The following is a 24,760-nucleotide window of genomic DNA, read 5'->3' as shown; positions in this document are numbered from 1 at the left end:
CTCAGGCCTGACATCCCTGCGCGCCAGGGGCTGAGCCGGGCAACTTGTAAAGGTAAGGTTCCGCTGTGCTACAGCGGTTTAGGCTAGGCTGAGTTACAGAAGCAGAGACTCCATCGAAACAAGAACAACAGTTCCAGTAGGAGGGGTTACTGTGTCCGCACTGAGTTCAGTTACCGAGCACCCACTGAAAAAGTCAGGTGTGCTGGCAAGCTTCTTACTCAGCATTGTCAAGACAGAGACCGGCAGATTTTTAGCACTCACTGGATAGCCAGCCCTACTCTAAAGGGAAAGACTCAGGTCTCAGTGAGCGCGCGCACACGCGCGCGCGCGCACACACACACACACACACACACACACACACACACACGAAAGGAATGGAAATAGGCTGGCGAATCATGTCTGATGACTGTGCACACAGATGGGAAAGCTGTAGCGGAACACGAGACAGAAGACCATCCTACAACTTAGCTACAGGAGACGGATTTTGACACAGTCCCACCGCCAAGCGATTCTTTGGAGGGTGCATAAGCACCAATCTGCTGACCTCGCACTTGCTGCTCCAGACTGAGGATGACAGCCACGGCCTGGTGGAGAATCAGGAGCTTGGTCTGGGGCTTGTCACTCTTCAGGTGGAGCTGCACCATGCGGCCAAGCTCTTTGAAAGCCTCATTGATATCACGGACCCTCAGGCGCTCACGGGCGTTATTGGCCATCCTCCGTTCCTTCTCGCGCTCAGCCTTCTGCTCGGGGGTCAGGTCCTCATCATCATTATTGCTATAACCCAAAAGGGATGAGACCTTTACTAACAGTGCTGGGGAATGACTTATCTGTGTTCATTTTCTTTTGACACTTGTCATATTTATCCTTGGCAGAGTTTTATCCATTTGACCTTCATCTGACCTTCGGATTGCTTTAGAAGATGCACACAGGAAACTTGGTTGCTCCCAGAAATTCTACCCAAATCTAACAGAAGAGGATGGACTGGGCTCCGGCAGCGCCAGGGTCTGTCTGCCCTGTCGCAGGGGGACACAGAGGGACAATGAAGGCCTCATGCGTTTCTGCTCAGTCTTAATGCAGACAGCAATCCTGGCTTAGCTTATTCTTATAAAAGTGCTTAAACAATATTTACATTCTTTTCATGCTGTGATATTTGAAACCTATGGAAAATAAGTGGTTGACAATCAGATTTTGGTAAATCACAGTAAACACAAGTCAGGTCAACAGGAGTGTGAAATGGAAACATCAGAGAGCAGACTGTCCAGTCTACCAACCTTGTCTGAGTCGTAAGAAGATTTCCGCAACACATTAGATAAAAAGTTGGAAAACAAACAAACAAACAAACATAATTACTGTGGGCCTTCATATTATGGCTTGGTGTCTCCAAAGGAAGCCGAGAAAACCTGAATTGGCAGCAGCTATGTAACATGATACAAACCCAAATACCTCCTCTTTATAACTGACCACCATCTCTGTGAGCCACAGAGAAAGCAAAGCAGGATTTGCTGTTAGAACTAAAATACTCTGTGAGTCATCACAAAAACATGGGCTCAGTATGCATAAGGTCTGGATGTGACCATCTCTGATGGTCACGGTGACCCTCTGAGACTTCGCAGTGGAAGGTGAACAGAGGGGCAGATGAGCCATCTGGAAAATATATCGTTCACGGATGGATTCTTGAAGCCAGGGGTTCAAACATTTTGAGGGCTATTATAAGGAAAAGAAAGTTTGGAGATTTTCTTTCTTTCTTTTTTAATCTCACAAAAAGACACATTAAAAGCCAATACTCCACACTAGATACCATGAGCAAAAATCTTCTCTGGATTCTGGACTTGAGAAGCATTAGGGAAATAAAAAGAAAATATCACACACACACACACACACACACACACACACACCTCTGCATGTGCATGTATGTGTGTGTGCGCATGTGTATGTTTGAGTGTGTGCACACATACACACAGAGACAGACCATAGGGAGGTGACTACTTCCAGGACAAACCATTGGTACAGAAGTTGAAAAGAAACTGAAAATCCCCAGACCCCAACTGTTCAAAGAGTCAAGATGATGAATCCTCATACTTAGAACGGAGCGTGTGAAGATTAGCTCTTCACTGTGTATGTAATGAACGTTGATTCAAAGGGATGGGTTCAGCCTTCATGTGCCACTGTCCCTGAACCCCGAAGCCCTATTTGCAATGTCCTGCCCATGCCTGTGTTATGAAATGTCCTGCACATGCCTGTGTTTCTTTCTACTCTTGGGTTTTTACAACAGGGGTGTCTACCCATTTAGAACTATTTTTGGTGGGTTGGGTGGGGGGTTGTTGGTACAGAGTGAGAGTCAAGGGCTTGGCTTCAGCCTCCTGTATATGGTTTTCCAGTTTTCCCAACCCAGGGAAGAAGCAGGTGCACTGCTGGATACTAAAAAGAAGGGAAGGCGCGGAGAGTCTGCACATGCTCAGTGTCTAGGGTGAGCTTGAAGGAAATGATGTCATGTGAAACTCAGTACAAAGATCATAGGCTGAGAAGAAAGAGAAGAAAAGAAAGGCCTCGGGTGGCCTCCCAACTGCAAGCAGGGCCACCTACCCTGCAGAAGAACCAACCAAGAGGAAACAACAGCAGCCTCCTTGGACTCCGTAGAGCACCTGAGGATGTGTGGATGCTGGGACAGAAGAGGCACGCTGGGGGCGGGGGCATGAAAGGCAAGGCTGGACGGAATGACTGACTAGGCTGCCCTGGGAGACAGACAGCCCTGTCTGAAGCCTACAGAAGCCCCTCTGTCTCTGCTTCCTTTGTTTCCTCATTTCCCCTCTGGCTTCTCCTTCACCCCCGACCCCCAGAACTTCTGCTGGTGGCAAGGGAATACAGACTGAGATTAAACTGTTCCTGAAAACCATTAAGCAAAAATGACTACTGAGTCTCTCTCAGGCCATCCAAGAGCAAAAGACCAGCAATATTTTTTTAGATACCGACCATGTATCGTGCCTTACATAGCGGGGAGCCAGAAAATGGGAACCTGTCCTCTAAAAGTTTTCAGGCTAGTGGCTGATTAGAAATCAGCTACTCCCATAAATGAATTGCCCACGGACCTAAACTAGATTTGAAGAGAACCACTTCTCTGCAGACTCTGAGAGGCATGCGTTATGAATGTCACAAGGGTGACTATTAACAAGAAGACACGTAGTGGCAAGTGGAAGAGTGTTCTGAAACTTCCGAGAACCCACAAACATGTCTATGTGATGGCCACCAAATTACCAAGAACCGACTTGGCAAACAGAGAAGCTGTTCAGGATGTGAAATCCTCACCCAAGGATTTCTTGCCACTGTGGCCACAAATTGGGGAACGCCAAGGATGGCAGAGAGGGTAAGGCATAAGCGCTAACAGGGAGGAGCAGGGTGCAGATTGCAATTTGTCTTGGTAGTTATAAAGACATGGCAAGGCAGTGTGAATTGGATTCGGGAAAGATGGCGGCTGCAACTTCCCCCTCGGCCCCGAGAACCACAACCTTTGAAAGAAGCTGCAGTCTTGGTGCCAGTAGGTAATCTGCAAAGAAAATTAACCCAGAGGGAGGAGGGGTGTGCACGGGGGCCATGGAGTTCCAAACCACCCGGTGACCACACACAAGTTTAAAGAGGCACATGAATGGGAAGGGAGCGGATACTTAAGAACAACAATTTAAAGCTATTTCCCTGTGGTTGTGTTTGTAGCAGAGGGTGTACATGTGGAAGAACATTAGAGTTTATTTCACATGAAGCAACCTGTTTAGGATAAAACTGGGAAATCAGAATCTTCTTAGAGATACGAAACAGAGGAAAAAAAAAAAAAAAAAAAGAACAAAACCCAGAACCTTACGATTGTATATACAAGCAATTGACTCTTTAGCATGGCTAAAATCTGCCCTTTTGGAAATATTTTAGGGAAAACCCACTTTGAGCAAATTTGAAGAATACAGTTTTAACAAGAAACTGTTTTCTTGAATCAGGTGAAATCAGGTACCCTTGAATCGGGCACAAATCATTTTCTGGTGCTCAATTAGCATGTGGTCCAAATTTGTCAATTCATAGGCCTTTAGTTCCACTAGAATTCGGGTATCTCAAGCGATACCTGAAACACTTCTAGGACAGGCCTTTCATTTCCCTCTCATCTGAGGCTTTACCTGCCAGGAAAAAACTGAGCAGTTTCTTCCTGTTCTGTCCACTTCATCAAAGTCCAATCAAGGAATTAAATGAAGCGACAGTATCATATACTGTTACCTAGATCTTGACCTAGTAATTGATTTGATATCCTTCTTGTCGTCGTCTAATTTCTTGTCCTCAGATGATTTTGTGTCTTGCAGGTTCTCATCGCCCTCGTCATCAGATTTGATCTCAGAGCTGCCAGAAGACACACTCTGGCCCTGGAGGCCTGGTGGCATCCCTACAGGGAAAAAGAAATCAGAAAAGAAACAGAGAGATCATGCAGTGTCCAGGATGCCATGCATAAGCAACTGCCCCCCCTCCCTCCGTGGAAAGCTTCCAGCCAGAGGACCCGCCCGTCCGGCTGAACTGGGATCCTCGACGCTCCTCCTGCTGTCTGGTGAAGTTTCAGAAATGCACCTGTGGAAACAAGTTTCCCTTGCATCGGCTCTGAGGTTAAATTCTATTTTGCAATCTTTTGGAGTAGATGGTAATTTCACTGTCTACAAAACATCAACTTAATTGCAATGAAAATCATAATCATGAAAATCATACACCTCAATGTTCTGATTAAGAGCCTGAGTAAATATCAGCTATTATATTGAGTTTTTTCCATATGCGATGATTTAATAGAAAAATGTCCTTAAAATATAATTCCCAGGGAGCACTCTAAATATGTGCAGTCAAGGCTTCAATAGATGCCCTAATGATATTCTGAAATTAAGCCTCTCTTCTGTTTGAGGAGTAATCAGCGTTTAAAACTGGGACCTATGGAAGGGGGTGCACTGCTCACAGGAGGAACCTGGAGTTTTCTGTTTCCCCCACGGCTCATGTTCCTGCAATGTTCAGCAGGTTAGATGTTTGTGTGTATGCTCACATGTATGTGCCTGTGAGCATACGTGTTCTCCAGAGGAGGAGGGAAGAGAGCATCTGGTGTCCTTCCATCCCCTATCCTTTGAGGCAGGATCTCTCCCTAGAACCTGGAACTCTTGGTGTCTTCTTGGTTATCTAGAATGCAGCAAGCTCCGGTGACGCTCCTGTGTCCTCTCTTGTGGGAGTCAGGGTTGCAAACGTCTGTAGGATGCTCAGCTAGTTTTAGGGGGGACAATGGCTAATCTCTAGCTCTCATGGTTCCTTTTCAAGTGCTCTTAACAACTCTCTGGCTTTCATATTACATTTAAAACATGACCTTAATGTCATCTATTTCTCGGCTGGGTGCATGTCTCTCACAGAGACCTTCTTCTTATAATCTATGTATTCTAAAAACTTGTGACTGAAAATTTATTTGAAGGCCCTGAGCAACCCACAGTCAGCTGCTATGCTATCTGAATCTGCATTTTAATTCAACTCTTGGGCGACAGGCTGAGAACCGCATAACAAAGGGTAATGGAAAAGCTATGGGCTCACTATTGCTTGGGCAGAGAATGAACAATACATTTGTATCTATGAAAAGTAGTCAGTATTTGTACGGGTCAGCAGCCGACAGGCTAGTTACAGGAATTCCCAAGGCAGTGTTATCTTGTTTGTTGTAACCATGGTAGGAAAGTGGCCACTGTTCATCTGGCCCAGAAGTAGCACAGGAAGCTGGACCCAGGTTGAGTCTTTGTAGCACAACTTCCTGGGGACATGACAAGTCCTTGTATTTGGGGCTGGGTGGGTGTGCAAACATCGGTGTGACACATGGTACGGGCTTGATCGCTCCAGAGCGAACAACAACCCACTTTTTTTTGTCCTTTTTGAATGTACCTACATTTCCTTCCGTCTTGAACAACAAAAACAATTTCCTTCCTACCCATTTGGAAACCTCATTTTCAGGCCCTAGCTAACCATATTAGGGGCTCTGAATGACTGCAATGTGAAAATAGCTAAAATAACATTTCCTCTCGCCAGTCTATCGTCTCGTTCCCTACTCGGATGGGACTGAGACCATCTGAGGGTAACAGTTACAGAAGGAACACAATTATCAGGCCACATTCTAGCTCCTTTCCCATTATTTACCACTTTGCTACCCAATTTGGCTCTTGGCTTTCTCCCAGGGCCTCCGAATGCTGCCAAGGACGCAGGAAAATCAATGTGAAGTCGACTGTTTACCAAAGGTCAGCCTGCTTTCCGACGTGACTTACCTCTGTAAGGGTCTTGGGTTGGGTTCAGGTCAGGGGAAGTTGCAGACTGGACCGGAAGCTGTGGAACCGGAACCTGGTTTGGCAGGAGGGAATGGCTGCCTCTCAGTGCCACGCCATCTTCACGGTGGGCCCCAACCTGAAACAAGAAAAAGGGAACAGAGTGCTGAGTGTGGACTGCAGGAACAGCCGCTATTTTCCAGGGGTACCTGGGACTTGATGCAGTAAGGGTAGTCTATGGGGGGATGAAAAGATCCTCGTAGCGCATTTCACTAGAGGGCGCTGTAGGACTGCGATCCACCTACAGTTCTGTGCAGAAAAGAAAAAAAAAAAAAAAAAAAAAAAAAAACAGAAAGAAGGGGGAAAAAAACCACCGAAAAAAACCCCAACACTTAACACTCAGTAAGATGCCATGCCTTACATCCAGTGACAAATATGGCAGAGCAGCTCAGGCAGGTAAAACGTCAAATTGTCTCCCAGGGTGCTGCGGTGGAGCGCGCTGATTCGTACCCATCTGTCTTCTATCAAGTCCGCCAACAGATCCGACAATTATCTTAATGCCCATATGCTTAATTGTGGGCTTCTCAATTCCCCCATTGCTATCGGAAATCCTACAGGAATTTCAATTTGGCATTCGACTTTCATTTCAGGGGATAAGATCCTCAGGCCTGCCATCTTTTTTTTTCCCTCTCATTTTCCGTAATGCCAGCTAAGTCTCTGACAGCGGAAGCTGTAGCAGTATGGGATGTAGCCCCTGCTCGGTACGCATATAATAAAATGTCACCTGGTTTTCCAAAACCTGGCAGCCCACTCCAAATTAATGTTCACTGTATTTCATCAGCTGCCTAGTTCCAAATCCAAAGGGGAACCACTTCTGCCAAAGCTCCCACACCGGAAAATGTACCAATAAAGGTTTTATTAAACACACCAGTAATGCCATCATTGCCGTGTAAGGATGTTTGGACATGTTTCCAGCTTCCTCCCAACCCCAGGACTTGGACCTTAAGAAAGACGCTACAGTGTCTTTAGACTCTTTACACTTCTGAGAATAAACTGAAGAGAGCTCAGCGTGGTTCCTTGGTTTGGAAAGATTACCATGGGGTTCTCTGAAGAAGCACTACCTATGCTGGGAGTCAGCGTTGGTGAAGCCTCGGTACCGGGAGTGTGGCTGCTCTGGCACACGCCTTGGGGTAGAACCATTAAGCATGTGAAAACCGAGGGGACGCTCACATTTGCCTCTGTGTTTCTAGGTGGCAACTTAGTGAGCCCACTACCCAGTGACTATTTACTCCAGACAGCGAGTCTAACTCTAAAAAACATTCATCCATGAATGTATATTTCTGAGAATCAACCTTTACTTCTTTGGTGAAAACTAGAAACATACAAGGCAAAAATAACTTCTTTTTTTTTTTTTTTTTTTTTTTTGCCACCAACATGTTTTAAATAATTATTTTCAAAGATGTGAAGCAAAACTCCCATATCTTTACTGAGAACACACAAGGATTTTGTATGAGACCCAGCCAAACAAGCTATAAACTGCACAGGCCCTTATGCGTGCATACACACACACACACACACACACACACACACACGAAGAAGATAATAATCCAGGGCAGTGAAGGAGGATCACCTCCATCACTGTAACCGTTTAGATTCCAAGCCCGGCTGGAGCACTGGAGAACCCAGGAGCTCTGAAGATTAGGAAGTGTAAATGAATTTCAGCTGAGACTCAGGGGCAGTCCAGGTCTGTGAGCTTGTAGCCTGTGTGCAGCATGAACTTCCTGAAGAGTGGTTACTGGGTTCACATGAGGCTTTTCTGGATGTACCAAGAACCCGCTCATCTTCGAACGCAGCCCATTTTGGTTGGACCACAGATCAGCATGTCAGAAGCTCACATTCACAAGCCCTAGGGTCAGAACTAGCCTCCCAGAATCCAGACCCTCTCTGTATAAACAGGCAGGTCTTTGGACTCACGGGCTTTTCCTGCAGGCTGGCCGTGGCCACCTATTCCTTCAAGCGTGTCTCACCAACACTTTATGTATTTTTATTTTCCCAGCAGGATCCAGCTTGTCTTTACTCTGGAAACCCCAATGCATCAGATACCTTGCACTTCCACAGGGGCGCCTCTAGGTTGGGCATCACCAGAAGTGACTGCAGATTTGACCTCAGTGTAGATGACTGCCTTTCTTTTTCGGCCACTCTAACACTGTGCGTGGGCCTTGTCTGTGGGGGGCTGTGGGGAGGGGTCAAGGTGCTGCTGCTCGCGGTTTCCGTTAAAAACAAATGCTAATTGAATATTTTCCCTCCTAGTTCCCACGATAGGAAAAAAAGAGAACTTATGGTCTTGCTATATTCTTCATCTTAGCTGACTGAGAGTTGGGGTTACAGAGCGAGAAGAAAGGTAGAGTCCCCGCTTCTCTGATCGCTCTCAGACTAGAGCAGTGACCTTAAGTTGCTCAAGTGCAAGATGGTAAGAAACGACACTCTGGGTGGCAGAGAACAAGCCCAGGTTCATCATGAAAACTTCTATTGTTGTACGGAGACAGTGGTGCACACAGGGCTGGGTACAGTAACTGAAAATACTTGCATATTATATAAAACTGACTTCTGATGCAGCTCAGGGTACCCCAAGACTCAACCTAGCCTTGCTGGCCATTACTTTCCTTCACAGTCTGTCTTTTTAAAATCCCTTCACTGTACAATGTGGGGACATATTGAAGGTGATATTTGAGAATGAAGTTGCCTCATGTCCGTTTCTCTTTTGGATTTAGGGATGTTTGTTACTTTACTTTTGTCTTTTGTAAGTACTTTCAAACAACCGTCATTTCCCAAATGGGATGCTGGGGTCAAGAGGTCGTTTGATGTTTCAGTGTTCTATGTTTTGAGTTATGTGAATAACCTTGGATGGGCCCAGCTCCAGGTGGTCATGAGCTGCAGCCTATAGCTCTGGAATAATATTCCAGTTTGAGGAGCTAACTTTGATAGCTTGTCTTCTTGGCCACCATATGTCTCAACCCTATTTGCTTATCTCTTAGAAAAATTTCCTCTAGTTGCACAGAAACAAGGCAGGTTGGTGGCAGAGCCTAGTGCAAACCGATTACAATTATAGCTCTTCAAACAGACAGAGGACCTCCCCACCCCCACCCCAGAATGTACTTACTTATCCCAGGCCAAGTCAATATAACCATACAAATTTCCTTAACCAGTGGATTTATTTTTAATATGATAGTGTTTATATATTTTAAACACTTCCTATTTACTAAAGCTCTGTTTCAATGAACTTTTATCTAGACTGAATAGAGTTAAAGGTAATTTGTAAGAACGGTTAATTGTTCTACTACTGAACAGACTCTTCAAAGTCTCTGTGATGTAGTTTGAGTTGCGTAGGCACTAAAAGTGAAATTTAAAATTAATTAGTTTAGTTACCATTGACCTATCAGATACTTTTTACTTAGCTTACACTGTGCAAGTGTGATAAATGGAGAAATGACCAACTCAGATGACGTCAGCCCTCAGGAGCTTCCAACTATCCTTGTCAAACCTGTGTCCTCACCAATTCATGTGGAGTTCTGACAAGATGGAACAGAGGCTTATTGACGCTAAACTAAAATAAAATTCCTCATAAGAAAATCTGTAAGTTGGGTTTGGGCCCCAGAGAGTCCTGGAAACCTAAGCCCATTTCTTTTCTCTTAAGGACCACCTGGCCCCACTCGTGCTTCTGGAGAACTTTTGCTGTCCTCTGGTTCCGGCCCTCTTGCCCCTAGCCCGTTCTCTTTCACAGCATCCTTGAGAACATTCTTCCTGGCTCTATAACTGCTGTGAGCAAATCAAAGTTCTGAGAGTCAACACTTTCTGAAGGACCAGCTCCTCACTTTGAAGATAACCTAGGCTGGAATATGAATAGTCTACTCTGTGCTCATGCGGTTCCAGGTTCATGAATGAACAACACAGCTGTCTTGGCCTGCTCCTTCTGCAGACCTCTTCAACCACATAACACAATATCTAAGTCACTTTGGATCTTAGGTCAGAGCATACACTAATTCCGGCCCAGACAGAATCGAAATTCACCTGCCTCAGTTTATCATTAGGAATAATCAAATTCACTTAGACATATATTAGCTTTTTGAATCATGCATATACTACATAATTTAAGTAATCACAGTTTCTGAAGAAAATGAGACACATTAAATTCACAGAGCATAGAGTTCAAGGTATTAGTGTGGTTGTTCTTGGCCTACGTGCCATGGTCCTTTTTGGAGTCAAATGATCTTTTTACAGGGGTTGCATATCAGATAGCCTGCACGTCAGATCTTTACATTACAAACATAGCAGAATCCCAGTTATAAAGTAGCAACAAAAATAAATTTATGACTGGGGTCACCATAACACAAGGAACTGTATCAAAAGGTCACAGCATTAGAACTGTATTAAAATGTCCGACTGGATTAGGGGGACACAGAAATCTAAGTTTCATTTCAGAGAAGAAATCCAGGGGTAAGGATGGCTGAGTGACTTACCTAACAACTAGTTTAGAACTAGAGAAGATCTAAACTAACTCAGAAAGCTTATTATATTAAATAACTTTGCTGGGCATATAAATATGCACCTAAGAGAGGTAAATAAGTGAAGACACACATGGAGCCTGCCTTCTGGGGCTTTGTTAAAAAACTGTGTGTGTATCTGTATGTGTGCATGCTCATGTTTGCATAAAACATACATAGGCATATATCTATGTATGTGTGTATATGAATACTACATACATCTACATACATGTACATCCAAAGATCATTTTATTTTTCTTTATTACAGAAAAAAAATATCAGAGCTGACCAACTCAAGCCAAGGCCAAACTGTGTAACTGAATTACAGAATTTAATATTTGCCACGACTCTTCCAACATAAACAGATTTAAAAGACAAGCAGTCTCAAATTAGGTGGCTGTTGGCCAGGCTGATTTTACTCAGGGACGCTGAAGAGCATCTCAGTAAATACCTCGTCCTTATCCTCCAGCTAACAACAAACACCACACAAAAAAGATATTCAATGCTTTTGCTCTCTTTGTTTCCAGGGAGTATTGTGAAAGTAATTATTCTGTTGTATTTAAGAGGCCTATTTCATGGATGGGAAAATGTATTAAATTTCATTTGGCAGTTATTCAATTCTAGTTAATGTTATCGCCAGAGATAACTGCTTCCAAACAGGCTTTCAGGCCCTAGCCCCGCCTACTCTACCATAATCCTTCTAAAAGAGCAGATGGGGACTTTTGGCAAATGTCATCTGTCCCAGTCTAGACCCACGTAACAGTGGCACAAACCCAGGCATGCTATTGGAACTTTCGGTTTATTGAAAACTGATGTTTGTTATTGATCACTTCCGGTTTTCAGAACGTACAAAAGGAACAAGAAAAGTGGGACAAAAATGATGCCTAATACTTTTATTTGGGCTCTTCCGTTATGTTTTTGAAATGCAGGAGCACACACACACACACACACATACACACACACACACACATACACACACACACACACACTCACACATACACACACACTCACACACACACACACACACACACACACACTTACACACACACTCACACACACACTCACACACACACTCACACACACACACACTCACACTCACACACACTCACACATACACACACACTCACACACACACTCACACACACACACACACTCACACACACACTCACACACACATATACACACACATACACATACACACTCACATACACATACACACACACACACACACACACACACACTCACACACACACACTGGGGGTTGGCTCTCTGTCATTCAGACTTATTGATGTTCAAAGGCAATCTGCCCATAGGATATCATTTATATATGACAGTAAAGGATACTCAGTTTCAGCTTCTGTCACCTTCCTAGATCTCTGTCACCAGAGGAAAGCAGACCCAGCTTCTCCCATGTGCACCACCACGTTTAGGCAAACATTGCATCCTTAAACGAGGTAGAAGTCAGATGGAAGATTTTGAGTGGTTCCCAGTTGGAGCTCGGAGCTCACACAAAGCTCACAGCAGATCCATGCTGCAGGGAACGCACCAAAGACCCAGGGACTTGTAGGAAACAGAACAGAATTCTAAAGGCCAGCCACTGTAGGAGAAATCTCTATCATCCACATATCCTTGAGCCATGACTACAATTCCCTAACTGCTCAGGTTTTGAAAATTGTCATATTTTAAAAATCATTCACATAATAAAACTTTGAGGACTTCTCACAGAAACCAGGTCTGGGTCCAGGTCCTGTTTCCCATCCTCTTGACTCTTTATAGATGATGGGAGAGGATTTCATAACTGTTTTTTTCCCCAGAAATCCCACTTTGTCTGAAATTTACTGTGCTTTCTTTTTGTGCAATTCTTAGACATTTAGTTAATGCTTATTCTGAGATAAAATAATTTTAAGATGATTTAAAACATTCAAGATTGATTTATTTTATGTGTATGAGTTTTCCCAGCATGCATCTGTAGTATATGCACCATCTGCATGTAGAGTCTGCAGAGTTCAAAGGAGGGCTCAGGTCCCCTACAATTGGAGTTACAAATGACTGATCCACCATTTAGGTGCTGGGAACCAAGCGAAAGAGCAGCCAGTGCTTTAACCACTGAGCCATCTCTCCAACCCTTTCAAATGATTTACATGGAGTCTAATCAATTTTGCCTTTAGTAGTATTCATCTGTCATGGGACCAACTGGACCACTCTGCTGGACCATTCATCAGAATGGTTATAGCTCTGTTATATGGTTCTAAAGATGCAAAGTGGCAAAGGCTGAATTCAGTTTGTTTTTCTTTAAGTCTCATGTGTTGGAACTGTTCTGTTTCTCCCTTTTGTGTGTCCACGGTTCAGCGATTCCAGCTCCCTAACTCATTTTTCTACAGTGGGGGTGATGTCAGGCTGCCATGGGCCAAGTAGGGACTGGGGTGGTGATTGGGGGAGCCCAGTACCCTCTGCTCCAGGTAGCAGGCTACTAAACCTGCTGTATGGAACTAACCTTGATCCAGCTGTAGTGAGCTACACCAATCTATCATGGGGATTATGGCGAGGAGCTCCAACTACCTGCAAGCTGCTTTTGTTTAGAAGCTGGTTGGACACTTGACGCCCACCGGTAACTCTGCATCCCTGAAGCATGTCTGTGTGTGCATGATCATGCAGCTGACTTCACTGCAAACCACTGTGGAACCACACAGACTGCCCATTGCTAGAGGCATGATACTATGACATTCAGCATCTACATCTGTGGAGAGCTGAGGAAGCGCTCAGTGCACATACATGAAGTCCTGAGGAAGTGTAGGTTGCTGACATAGGCAGAGCCATGTCAGAACTGTACCTCAGACTCAGGGGGATGGCCAAAGCCTCACTCTGGCCTGAGTGTGCATGTTGGCAATGTGCAAGCAGCAACCACGGATGTTTCTATCCTGATGTCACTCACCTATAGAAATCTCCTACTGAGACTAGCTAACCCATCCCTTTGCATTATACATAAGGAACATGTAGAACCTCGGTTGTTAGCATGGTTGGTGCAGCTCCATCAGAGCAGACATGACCATCCGATCCCAGCTTCTATGTATATGTCTTCTCAGAGCAGACATGACCATCCGATCCCAGCTTCTATGTATATGCCTTGTCTTTCTTCATTTGCTTTCCTCCCCAGCCAGGTTCCTGGTACCACGCTGTGCAGGACACGGCCCCTAACAAATGCTCCCCATCTCTGGAATGATAGATTCTTTTCCCAGGATTTGGCTCCTCAGTCAAGGTTCAGCGTAGTTAATGTTCTGTGGGCCAAGTGTACAAGTTCCATCTTCTGCTGTTGACCCTTCCCCTAGATACCAGGGGACTGTCTCAGTTGTCTCTTATTTTTAAATCAAGCAGTCTGAATTTTTTGCTATCTACTCATGACACCTCTGTGGCTGGGCTCCCCAGCATTACTGTGGGCCAAGTAAAGGTATTCCTGCCGGACTAGTCTCTTCTGACCTCCTGAAAGCTTCTTCACTATACCCTCCACAGGCACAGGCCTGTCTTGAGACATTGGATATCTCCATAATTCTGCACTTTGACACTGCCTTGCTGGCCTATTCTGACTAAGCCAGAAGAGGCAGCACACATAAAACACAGCCACAGCACTGTCAGCTGCCACTGGACACAGATTTTAAAGTTCGCCATGCACAAAGCCAACGCTTCCCTGGGTTGTGAACTCCACAGAGACAAGGCCCGACTCCAGAGCTCAGGACATCACAGTCTTTAGTGCACAGGTGACTTTTCCCTAAACACCAGTGGTGGATCCAGGAGAAGAGGTCAGACATTTATAACCTTCAATCATGCCAAAAATATTCATTTTTGCATGTTTCTGACCAACAGCAGACATTCCATTTAACTTAGCAAACACCTTTCAGATGTCTAGACGCCAAGCGCCCTTTAGGTACTCAGGGAAAAATATAACCGAAGACAGACATATCTATTACTTAACAGCCACATCGTAATGGTGGCATAATGTCCTTATGATATGAGACAAAATAAAATGGATTTCTTAAAAGAGAACAAGGTCACCAAGGGTTTAAAGGATGATGAAGTCATATCTGTTTGACAAAAACCAGGGCAACGGAGATAAGTTTTGAAGGACAAGAAGGATTTTGATGGCAGTTCTCTAGCCCTATCTGTAACAGTCTGATGTTTGACACTAATTACATAATCTCCCACTGTAATGGAAAATTTATATTTTTACATCAATAAATGGCATTAGGCAGTCTCTTTGCTTCTCTCTCTATGTCTCTGTCTGTCTGCCCCGTTCCTCCACCCCATCTCTCTCTCTCTCTCTCTCTCTCTCTCTCAAGCAGCTCAGGGCTCTGTGTTAACATGTGTTTTCATATTGTCAGACTACACATCTCTGACAGAAAGCAGATTTTTGCACGGACCGTTCTAAGGCTCAACAACCCTGCTACTAAGCAAATGCACAGGGCATTCTGGACACACATGGCACCTCCCTGTACATGACTCTTATTGGTTCAAACGATTCCTCTTATTTAACTGCAGCGAAGGCTTTCATCCCTCAGCTGTGCAGTAATGGTTTCCATATGACTAGTGGCTGCTATAAATAAGATCAAAAGCAAAAGAAAGGATTTAATAAAAGAGAAGGACATGAGGAGTAGCATTAAATCAAGGGAAAATGCCAATATCCATTTTTTTTTTTAATTTCTTCCTTTTGGTTGGGGTGTGAGTGAAAGGGATCAGAGTGTTACTAAGTAAGTACCTTGTTCAATATTTCATGGAGCATCACCAGCAGGTGTGTGGAAGGTCCATCTGTGCAAGCCTGACCACGGCAAAGGTTTCATGGAGGATGGTGATGGAGAAAGGGAAGGGTAGGGGCCACCATGGCCTCTTTAGAGTTACTATGGAGAAGAAGGAACAGACCCAATAGCCAGTTTGACGCTGTGAGTCTATGGTGGAAGGTATCCAGCGAAGGCCTTTCCTTCTCTGCCCCTTTCTGCCCCAGTTAATAGGGACAAACGTTTTGGTAATCTCAGAGAATCACAACATTGCTCAACTCTAGTACATGTGTTCTGAGAAAGGAAGTTTTTTTTGGCAAGGCAGAATTGTTATACAGAGCCAACTTCCCAAACAGATTTTCTTCTATTTTTTTTTAAAGAGTTTACAATGTTAATCTTGATTCCCAACTGGATAAACAGCTGTTAATAAGTGCATGCTCCCAGAGGAAGAGGAAGCTTCCTCCCCTCCATCCCCTCCATCCCCAGAGCGGGTACCTGCCCTGCCCTGATCTCTGGAGGCTCCTCATGCTTCTCTTTTGCCCTGTTTCAAAAGGGCTTCAGTATGAATTTTGCCAAGCCGTCTTCATTTCTCCCCTTCCCTTCGATAGCCTTAAAGAAAAGACAAAACCTGCCCCAGACCCAGGTAGTTGGGCTATAACTTATGTAAAATAGTAGGTATTTCGCTACAAAGAGGAAATTCAAGCACTGAAAACCTCAGAGGAGCAGTAGAACCTCAGGCCCTTGGATTTGGAGCCCGGGAGAGGAAATGACCATTTTGGATTCCTTCATACTGAGCTAATTATTCTCTCAAGGGCTAGCTGTGTTCAAGGATACTGTGTTTCTAACAGTATTGCTAATGTGATTACTTACTTGAACCGGTTGGTGTCCTAAACACAGGAGCAAGCTTCGACACTTTTTCCTCTAAGAGGAAGTCCCCTGCAGCCGATTCCCGAGCCAGCCAACCCCTGGCAGCTTTCTCACTTGTCCATGAGCACCTGCTTTAACATTGACCTCAGTTCTATATCTCAAGATTCAGACAGTTCTCAAAACAGCTTTTAAAACAAAGCCCAGCTGTTTCCCATCTAGGCTAAGGGGGGGGGATGGGCAGCTTACAGAAACATTACCCAGAGACTACCAGTCTCCAATAACTTTCACACACATGCAGCTCTAGACCAGAGCTGCGCGTGTGCAGGAGCTGGGGAGGAGGCGGATGTGAAATGAAAATGTGTAAACTCAGTCCTGTGGCTTTTCACAATACGTCCAATTAGCTCCGTTCAAGGGCGTGTGGCTCATACACAACAATGCTTCCCCTTACTAATATCGGACAGACCTTTTGGCCACACTCGGCTCTGCAGTTCTCAGATGATTTATGGTTCGAGGAAGCCATAATTAAGCACAACTGTGAATGTCAACCAATTAGACCTGACAAAAAAACGGAGCTTCCCATCTTTCAGGTTTTAGACCCAAAGCTGAAGTTTTCCTAAACCCTCTTCTTGCTGTGAACCCGTTTCTTTTGGTTTTGTTTCGTTTGTTTGAAACACGTGTCTGTCTTTTAATCGGCTAAAATACAGATTTGAAAAATTCACAGCCACAATAAAAGTTAAACTAACACAACAGCCAGGGAATTTGAAGAAATATAAAATGACGAAGGCCTCAGTTGGGCTTTTAAACAGTGCCAAGCTACACCAGCATTTTCTGTTTTGGTATGAATGACATAACCGTATTACTTCATGAACTGCTACTTTAATTCCCAAGGGTGGAAAATTCCATCAGTTAATTTAATTTGGACACACACACACGCACACACACACACACACACACACACACACACACACACACACACACGAAAACTCACTCTTCCTGTGGACTCTCATATGCACTGCTTGAACTCATGGCTGGCGGTGCTGCCTTGTCAGGGAGGAGCTTGGAGCAGCCTGGGCTACCAGCTGCAAAGCCAGACCGTCAGGCACAAGTCTTGCACTGTTCTTTCCTTCTAATTCTTTGGGACCATGTTTGTGCTCCGGCTTCTCTAGCATGCCTCTGTGTAACTCTTATAACCCTGCATGGACTCCTGCCTACGTTTAGTCTTTTCCTATTCTGATTATTTCCTGAGTCACTCTGTAATTCTACCTCATCCTACACTGAGGCAGACACTTGTGCTACAGGTTAGCCAGGACAGATTGCCCTGAAATCCTAGACTCTCACACCTCTAAGGAACCCCACTATGTCAAAAGCCAGTTAAGACACAAGGACGGAATGAAGGTGTAGGTTTTCAGAAGTACACAATGTGGGAATTTTTTTTTCCCTTCAGAAGCATCTGCTCTAAGGAAGTAGAGGCAATGCTGATTTTTATTTTATCTTTTTACGGCTGGAGAATTGTTCATGTATCAAATTATGGGCAGTTCAGCATTTCTCCCATATTTAATGAGGACTTTAGTAACAAGAAGGATGGCTGAGGTACTGTAAGCTCTGCTTGCCTTTTCCTGTATCATTGAAGAAGAAAGCAACCAACATTCGAAGTGGGACGAAGCCAGAGGGTTCCTTGGAGGTTTGCACCTCATTTTCCCACATGTGAATGGGCAGAGAGCGAGGTTTTAGCATCCCATTCGCTCGTGGCACATGGGTCCAGGATGCTCAACGGGTGTGCTGGATTTTTGCTCAGGAGCACAGAAAGCAGAAGGTTTGGGTTACATGTCTAAGCAGAAGGACTGACAGTTTCCACGCCACGAGGCCTGAATTTGAATAAGAACGCTATGGGAAATCAAAGAGAATGTACCTAGGGGAAGCCACGGAGGTGTCTGTGTGGCTGGAGTGCTACCACTGCTCTCTAGGCGAGAAGGTCTCATGGCCCTGGCTGCCCCGTCTCTGACTGCTGTTGAATTAGGGCAGAACACCACTGTGGCAGGGGCTGAAGGATCCTGTAGCTGTTGTTGAACAAAGAATTTCTAGTTGGGAGGATGTTTTAGGCTTCTTTTTCTTCTCCTTGTGTTTCCTGAAAGCATTCTTTTCAAGTATGGCAGGAAGACTGAAGAAACATCCTTTAACTGAGGCTGCTAATCTACTCTCAGGAATATTTGATAATCAAGGAGGTTATCAGAGACAGGGGAATTCTAGAGGCAAGTAACTATCCTGGTTTTGAAAATAAAACTCCCAGTAATAACTCTTCAGTAATGGCTGAAACGTAATGTTAGAGATTGCGATCCTTGGTGAGAGTCTATAGCAAGCTGTTTAAGTCAGTGTCTATGTCTGCGGAGGCTACCATTGGCCCATGAACTCAGTTTGGTTTAAACGAAAACAAGTTCCTCTAGGCAAACCACATTTCCTCACTCCCAGTGGGTGTTTGCATGCCTGGATTCTTACTACAACAGGGTGGACATTTTATAACAGAAGCACCAAGAACAGAATTAGGGGACAGAACTGGCTGTGACCAAAAACTCCAAGAGCAGGGACCAGTGTGGAGAGAATGAATGTTGTCTTGAACCTTAGAGCTTTTTGGTCCATGGTCTTCCCTGGCCAGCATTTTTATTGGTGGCTTTGATGTGGACTTTAAAGGCACATGTCACATCTGCCAATGATAGAGCTGGCAGAGGGGACAACTGAGTGATGTAGCCCTGTGGACTGGAGGCGGATGGAAGGGGGAAGTGTGAGATTCAGAGGGGCCCTGGACATGACTAACATTACATACTTCAGAGCAGAGTCAGTGCAGATGCTTCGTCATGGTTTATAGATCACAGGTTCACTCTATGTCAACAAGACTGAAGGTATCAGTATTAGCAAGTAAGATTTGTTAGACAAACTGAGTAGGATGCAGGAGAGGGTAAATTGACAAGTCCAACCTAAAAAACCCTTGAGCATCATGTGCCTTTGGAGATTCCATTTGCTAAAAGTTCCTTACAGTGGGAAAGTGGACTCTTTGATCAAGCTAAAGTGTGAGCAGCATAAACTAACAGGGCTTTTCAGGAAGAGCCAGGAGTTTCAGTTGTAGGTTAATATTCGAAGATGTGGGGTTTAAAGAATGGAAAGCACTGAATAGTCTCTCTACAAAAATATGTCGAGTGTGTGTACATTGGATCGGACCCGGGCAGAAAAGAGAAGCAAAAGTGGGCAGAGGTAAAATTTGCAACCTACTGAGAGAAGCAGGCTTTACGAAGGAGCTTAGATGGTGATCAGCATTTTGGCAGATAATTTACAGGATGACCTTTAAATTCTCTGAGGTTCTGTAGTCATGTCTGCACATGCGTGAAGCATGTGCCCAAACACATGTAGAACTTTATGGACTTAAGATCCACGAAGACTGACGGGGCGATGCCTCTGCTCGCCATTTGCCAGAGTTCCTATTTGCGGTGTCCGCCATGATGACCTGTCAGGCAACGCTATCCAGACAGCAAAGCGACAGCGCGCAGTGCGTACTCTTGTGTTTATGGTTCAGTGGGAATGATGGAGAGACATTGCTGCTCACTAATGAGGGTCCAGGGACAACTGAAGAGTGTGCTTGAATTCATCCCCTAAGCACAAGGAATGGAATGGCCATAAAACCATTCACTGATTTGAAACTGTTAGGGTACTGAGTAAGAGGGACGTGTACTGCATAGGGTGTTAGGACCAGGGTTATAGGTCAGTGGTAGAATACTTGCCAAGCATGTGCAAGGCCCAGAGTCCTCTCTCCAGCATTGTTGTTCTTAAAATGCGGGTATAGTTGCTGGCCTGTCTTCTGTTTTAAGCCTAGCTCAACGATTAACTAGCCAAGCAAGCATGGTCGAATCACTTCTCCTTTCTGGGTCTCAGTCTTCAGTAGCAAAACAACGGCAACAGGATAACGTTTAAGCTGCTTTCAGAAGCTAAATTCAATAATCCAGACTCAACTAAACAAATTGTTTGTCCATGCAGTCGAATGTCCCTTAAGTCCCTTCATGCTCCACGCCGGCTACAGAAAGATTATTGTCCCCTTGATACAAGTTCATTGAATACATTTTCAAACCAGAAAGAAAACTCACTGGAAAGAAGGAAGCAGAGCTAAGATTTACATGCATCTGTGGATTCTAAAGTGCGTCCCACAATTCCTCCTTTGCTGAAAGGATGCAGCGGAGGATGAGTAAGGGAACACAAATTTCACAGGATTCCTCCTGCTCTTACTCAGCTGCAGTTCTTCAGAGATTGATACTGTTAGGTCTTGGGGTATAAGCTTGTAAGCCTTTGAATAGGGATACGGAGAAAGAAAGATTGAGAGTTCAAAACTACCTTGAGCTAGAGACTAAGTTCAAGGCAAACCTGAGCATGATAAAGAAATGCTACTTCAATTTAAAAGAGAAAAAGAGGGAATGAGGGCCAGGGTCATAGCTCAGCGGTGGTAGTGCACCTAAAAAAAGCCCTGGGTTTTACACACACACACACAAACGGCCCTTCTCCTAAATCAGCTAATGATTACACTGTCCCTTCCAGATAAGTGAGTCCCTTATAGGGTCTAGTGGCTGAACATACAGCAATTTGTTTAAAGATAGTGGTTCTTTGTAACTAGTTTGTGAGCCCCCTTGAGACCAGAGACCATAACCGAGTGCAGTACCTGACACTAGTTACCACAGCCAAATGTTCTTGAGATGAATAAGCAGAATTTACTCAAAAGGGAACTGAGAACCAGAGTCACACTACACATGGATAATAAATATAGCACCCCTGGGTTTATTTACAGGTAACCTACAGGGGCACACACAGGGCCACATGAAGACATGTTTGATCTCTGTTTTGTTTCATTAAGAGACAATATGAAGTCATGTGAAAGGCTTCTTTCAGGCCTGATCTGGGAGCATGAACATCCAATGAATGTGGAAGAGAACTAACTGGCTTTGGAAGGCTGTTTCTAAAGTGGTTTGCAGGAAAGCAGGAGGCCTGAAGGCCAGGATTAACTGTGAGATGTATGGACATGGTTAAGACCTCCTAACTAGGTAGAGACAAACCCAACTGTTCCCTTCTCCTATCTGCAGTTTTGACTTTGCCAGGGAAGGAGGCTCTCACGGTAAGAGACGTTACTTGGTGACTTAAAACTACATCCTGAAGAGTTGACAACTCTTGGCTACTCGGCATGTAAATGGTGACTTAGAAAGGCACATTGACCAGGTTGTTCTACCTCGAGCATGTTACACCTGCATTCTCCTCCCCACACTGGAGAGAAGAGCATTGCTCTGGAGAACCAGACCATAAGTCACAGTGAACCTTCTTCTACCAACCAACATTTATCAAGATACAATAATCAAAAACTCTTTGCACCAAAAAAAAAAAAAAAAAAAAGAATTCTGAAAACGTGTGTTTACAATGTCCAGGAAGGAGCTCTGGCAGTAAAACAGACAGGGAGCTTGGAGCAAGGTCTCCAGAGTTAACTGTAGCCATAGTTCTTGACTTGTTTGAATTAATGAGGCTCCAATCCCCAACCCCAACAGACAACATAGTACCCCCTCATTGGACTTTTAGGAATGCCACCTGAGATGCTGTGACCACACTCTAGACCAGAGGGCCCAAGCTAGTCTACTCCTTGGGAGGAAGAGCACACATAAAATGTCGCACTCACAGACCACACAGCAGCCAGGCAGAACAAAGGGGCACCCAGAAAAGAGGCACAGCTATGTGAGGCCAGGAAAGACGGTTGCTGGAGGTGTTATGACTCATTGTGATGTGTGATGGAGGTGCTGGGGGTGCAGACAATGGCAGGTATAAGCAGAAGCAGCAATGAAGGGCTTCCGGGAAGAGGAAGGGTTTGTCAGAACTTTGACAATGGGTGAGGAGAGACGTGGATAGGGCGGATGAACCTAGGACACATGCAAACAAAGTACTTTAATGGGGCCAGTTCTGGTAATGTGCATACACTGGTCTGGCTAGAAAACCCTTTGCATAATGGAATGGCCAGATATAAAGCTTTTGGTAAATAATGAGGGTCCTGATTGGTGAACTAGGGAGCTGATCCTATTCGTACAGACAATGGAAATTCCTTCGAAGCTTCTGAGAAAGGAAAAGCGTCAAATGATGCTATTTAGAAAGTGTCCGACGTTCACTCTAGTGGTATAGGCCATGTCAATGTTTGGGGGAAAATCCCTTTCATTGTATTAATAATTAGTTAATTCCTGAACACCGAGAAAGACATTTTGTGACTCAAAGCTAAGCGCAGTGTGTGAGCAAGTAGATAACCCACTAGTGTGGCGGGACGGCAGTGCTCCCCACCAGCCAAGCTGCTGGCCAAAGAAAAAAAGGGAGGAAGGCTTCCATCATCTTCCAAGGTACCAGGACATTTTTTTTTTTTTGCTATCCAGGAGGCAGGGAAGGAAGAAGGAGGAGCGTGGAGGTCAAGATCAGGTGGGGCTGTTCTTAAATCAGGAGGAATTGGGAGACAGAGATAGAAAAGAGATTAGAAAACAAAACCAGCATCGGGATGAGTCTCAAGTTTCTGCATCTCAGTTCCACTCCAGAACTGTAACAAAGGAAGGTGTGGAGCTGGGAGCCGGCCTCTTTCCAGCCCTTCCTGCCCAGCTTCCTGTCCATACCTCCCACCGCTACTTTATTTCCTGCAGCTGGCTAAGGTTTGAAAGCCTGTTTCATGTATTAAAATTCGAATGTGGAAAACATTACCAGCATCCTCCTTGAATTTTTGTTGTTGTTGTTAGGGGTAGAAGGGTTTCTTTCTTTCTTTCTTTCTTTCTTCCTTCCTTCCTTCCTTCCTTCCTTCCTTCCTTCCTTTCTTTCTTTCTTTCTTTCTTTCTTTCTTTCTTTCTTTCTTTCTTTCACTTCCTCTCAAAATTTTTTCTTTTTCTTTTTTTTTAAACTGTGGAATGTGTCAAATGGTCAAAGGGTAAATTCACACTGACTAAATTCAAAAAATATTTCCCGAAAAAAAATATTTCCTTTGTTCTTAGGTTTTTGTTTGAGAATTCATACGGGTTTGTGTTGAGAAAAGACTGGCCAGCCTAGTCTCTTTCAAGCACGTGAGGAGTTGGGATTTTTAGGGACACACCCCAGGGCTTCTAGAAAGCGAAGAAAGTGACAAGTCCTCTGCCGGACTCAAAGGGCTTAGGCTGTTGACACCCACATCTCTGGAGCTCGGCCATGACTTAGCTGACTCCACTGCTCCTCCATTAATGGAGCCGGCAACTCTGTCCTCTCTACAGAATCCCAGTCCCCGTATCCAAGAGGTGTCTGTAGAACATTGGCCAATCATCTGCCTTTTAAAAACGGTTCAGTTCTCTTCGCCATCTTTACTTTTCACTGGGGTCAGTTCAACTTCTTCTCTCCAAAAGAAATTCTAATGAGTTTTGTCTCCTGCTCCTCCCCTTTATCCTCCTACCCCACACCAAAATCAGACTCAAAGAGGCAAACCAAAGGTCAAATAATTCCAAAGAGCATCCGTGTGCAGTTTGATACATTAGAGAAATGCTTAGCTTCCATCTGGTATTTAAGAACAAACTACATATTTATGGAAAAGGCAGTTTTTTACATCAATGTCTTGGGTGCACGCCGCATCCGGCTAACATATGCAAAGTGAACCCAGCTTCAGAAATTAGCCTATTTTTTTCTTGATTGAGAGCAGATATACAGAACTGGTTATAAGGCACAGATCTGGATTTTAATAAAGCCAAATTTCTTAATTAAAAGCAGTGTTGTTTAAACACTGCAGTCAGGGGGAGAAACAGAAAGCTGTACAAACGACAACCTCATATTAAATACATCCCCAGTGCTTAACACATTACCTGAGGCCAGGCTAAATTAAAATCTAGACTTTTCTTTGTAAACTCTTTAGCAACTGCCAATGAACATGCAAACAATTTTTTGACTCAGTGATGGATTTTTAGGGTAGAGGTCAAGATAAAGAAAAAAAATTCAGCACTGGCATTCAAAAATATCTTTTCACATTTCAGAAGTGAGTTCATTGATTCTATTTATAAATGCACATTTTTTTTGGTTCTAATTGGGTGCAGGTTTCAGTATTATACTGTTCAGGGTGGCATTCTGCATCTTAGTCTTTCAATTAAGAGAAATTGAAGAAGGACCCCCTTGCCCCAATACGGTTGAGCAAGAGCTTGAAAAGCTGTACGGGGTGTCACTGTTATTTTGCACTTTTGGGAACATCCCCAAGTAAGAGAAGCCACATGGAGAGCTGGAGCGTGGGCTTACACAAGCAGTCTGG

The 24,760-nt window shown here is 44.4% G+C and overlaps 1 protein-coding gene across 1 annotated transcript in view; it reads right to left on the bottom strand.

Annotated features, from left to right (window-relative positions):
- Positions 1-24,760, bottom strand: part of TCF4 (transcription factor 4) — a 337,487-nt gene that overhangs the window by 4,082 nt on the left and 308,645 nt on the right. Inside the window, exons 16-18 of the mRNA XM_080920183.1 lie at positions 6,297-6,432; positions 4,252-4,414; positions 545-774 (exon numbers count right to left, since the gene is read on the bottom strand). Coding sequence (XP_080776309.1) covers positions 545-774; positions 4,252-4,414; positions 6,297-6,432 — 529 coding nt within the window. The remainder of the gene's footprint in view (positions 1-544; positions 775-4,251; positions 4,415-6,296; positions 6,433-24,760) is intronic.

Source organism: Micromys minutus (genome assembly GCF_963924665.1).
Source record: "Micromys minutus genome assembly, chromosome: 8".
Taxonomy (NCBI): domain Eukaryota; kingdom Metazoa; phylum Chordata; class Mammalia; order Rodentia; family Muridae; genus Micromys; species Micromys minutus.
This window is presented reverse-complemented; position numbering and strand designations above follow the sequence as displayed.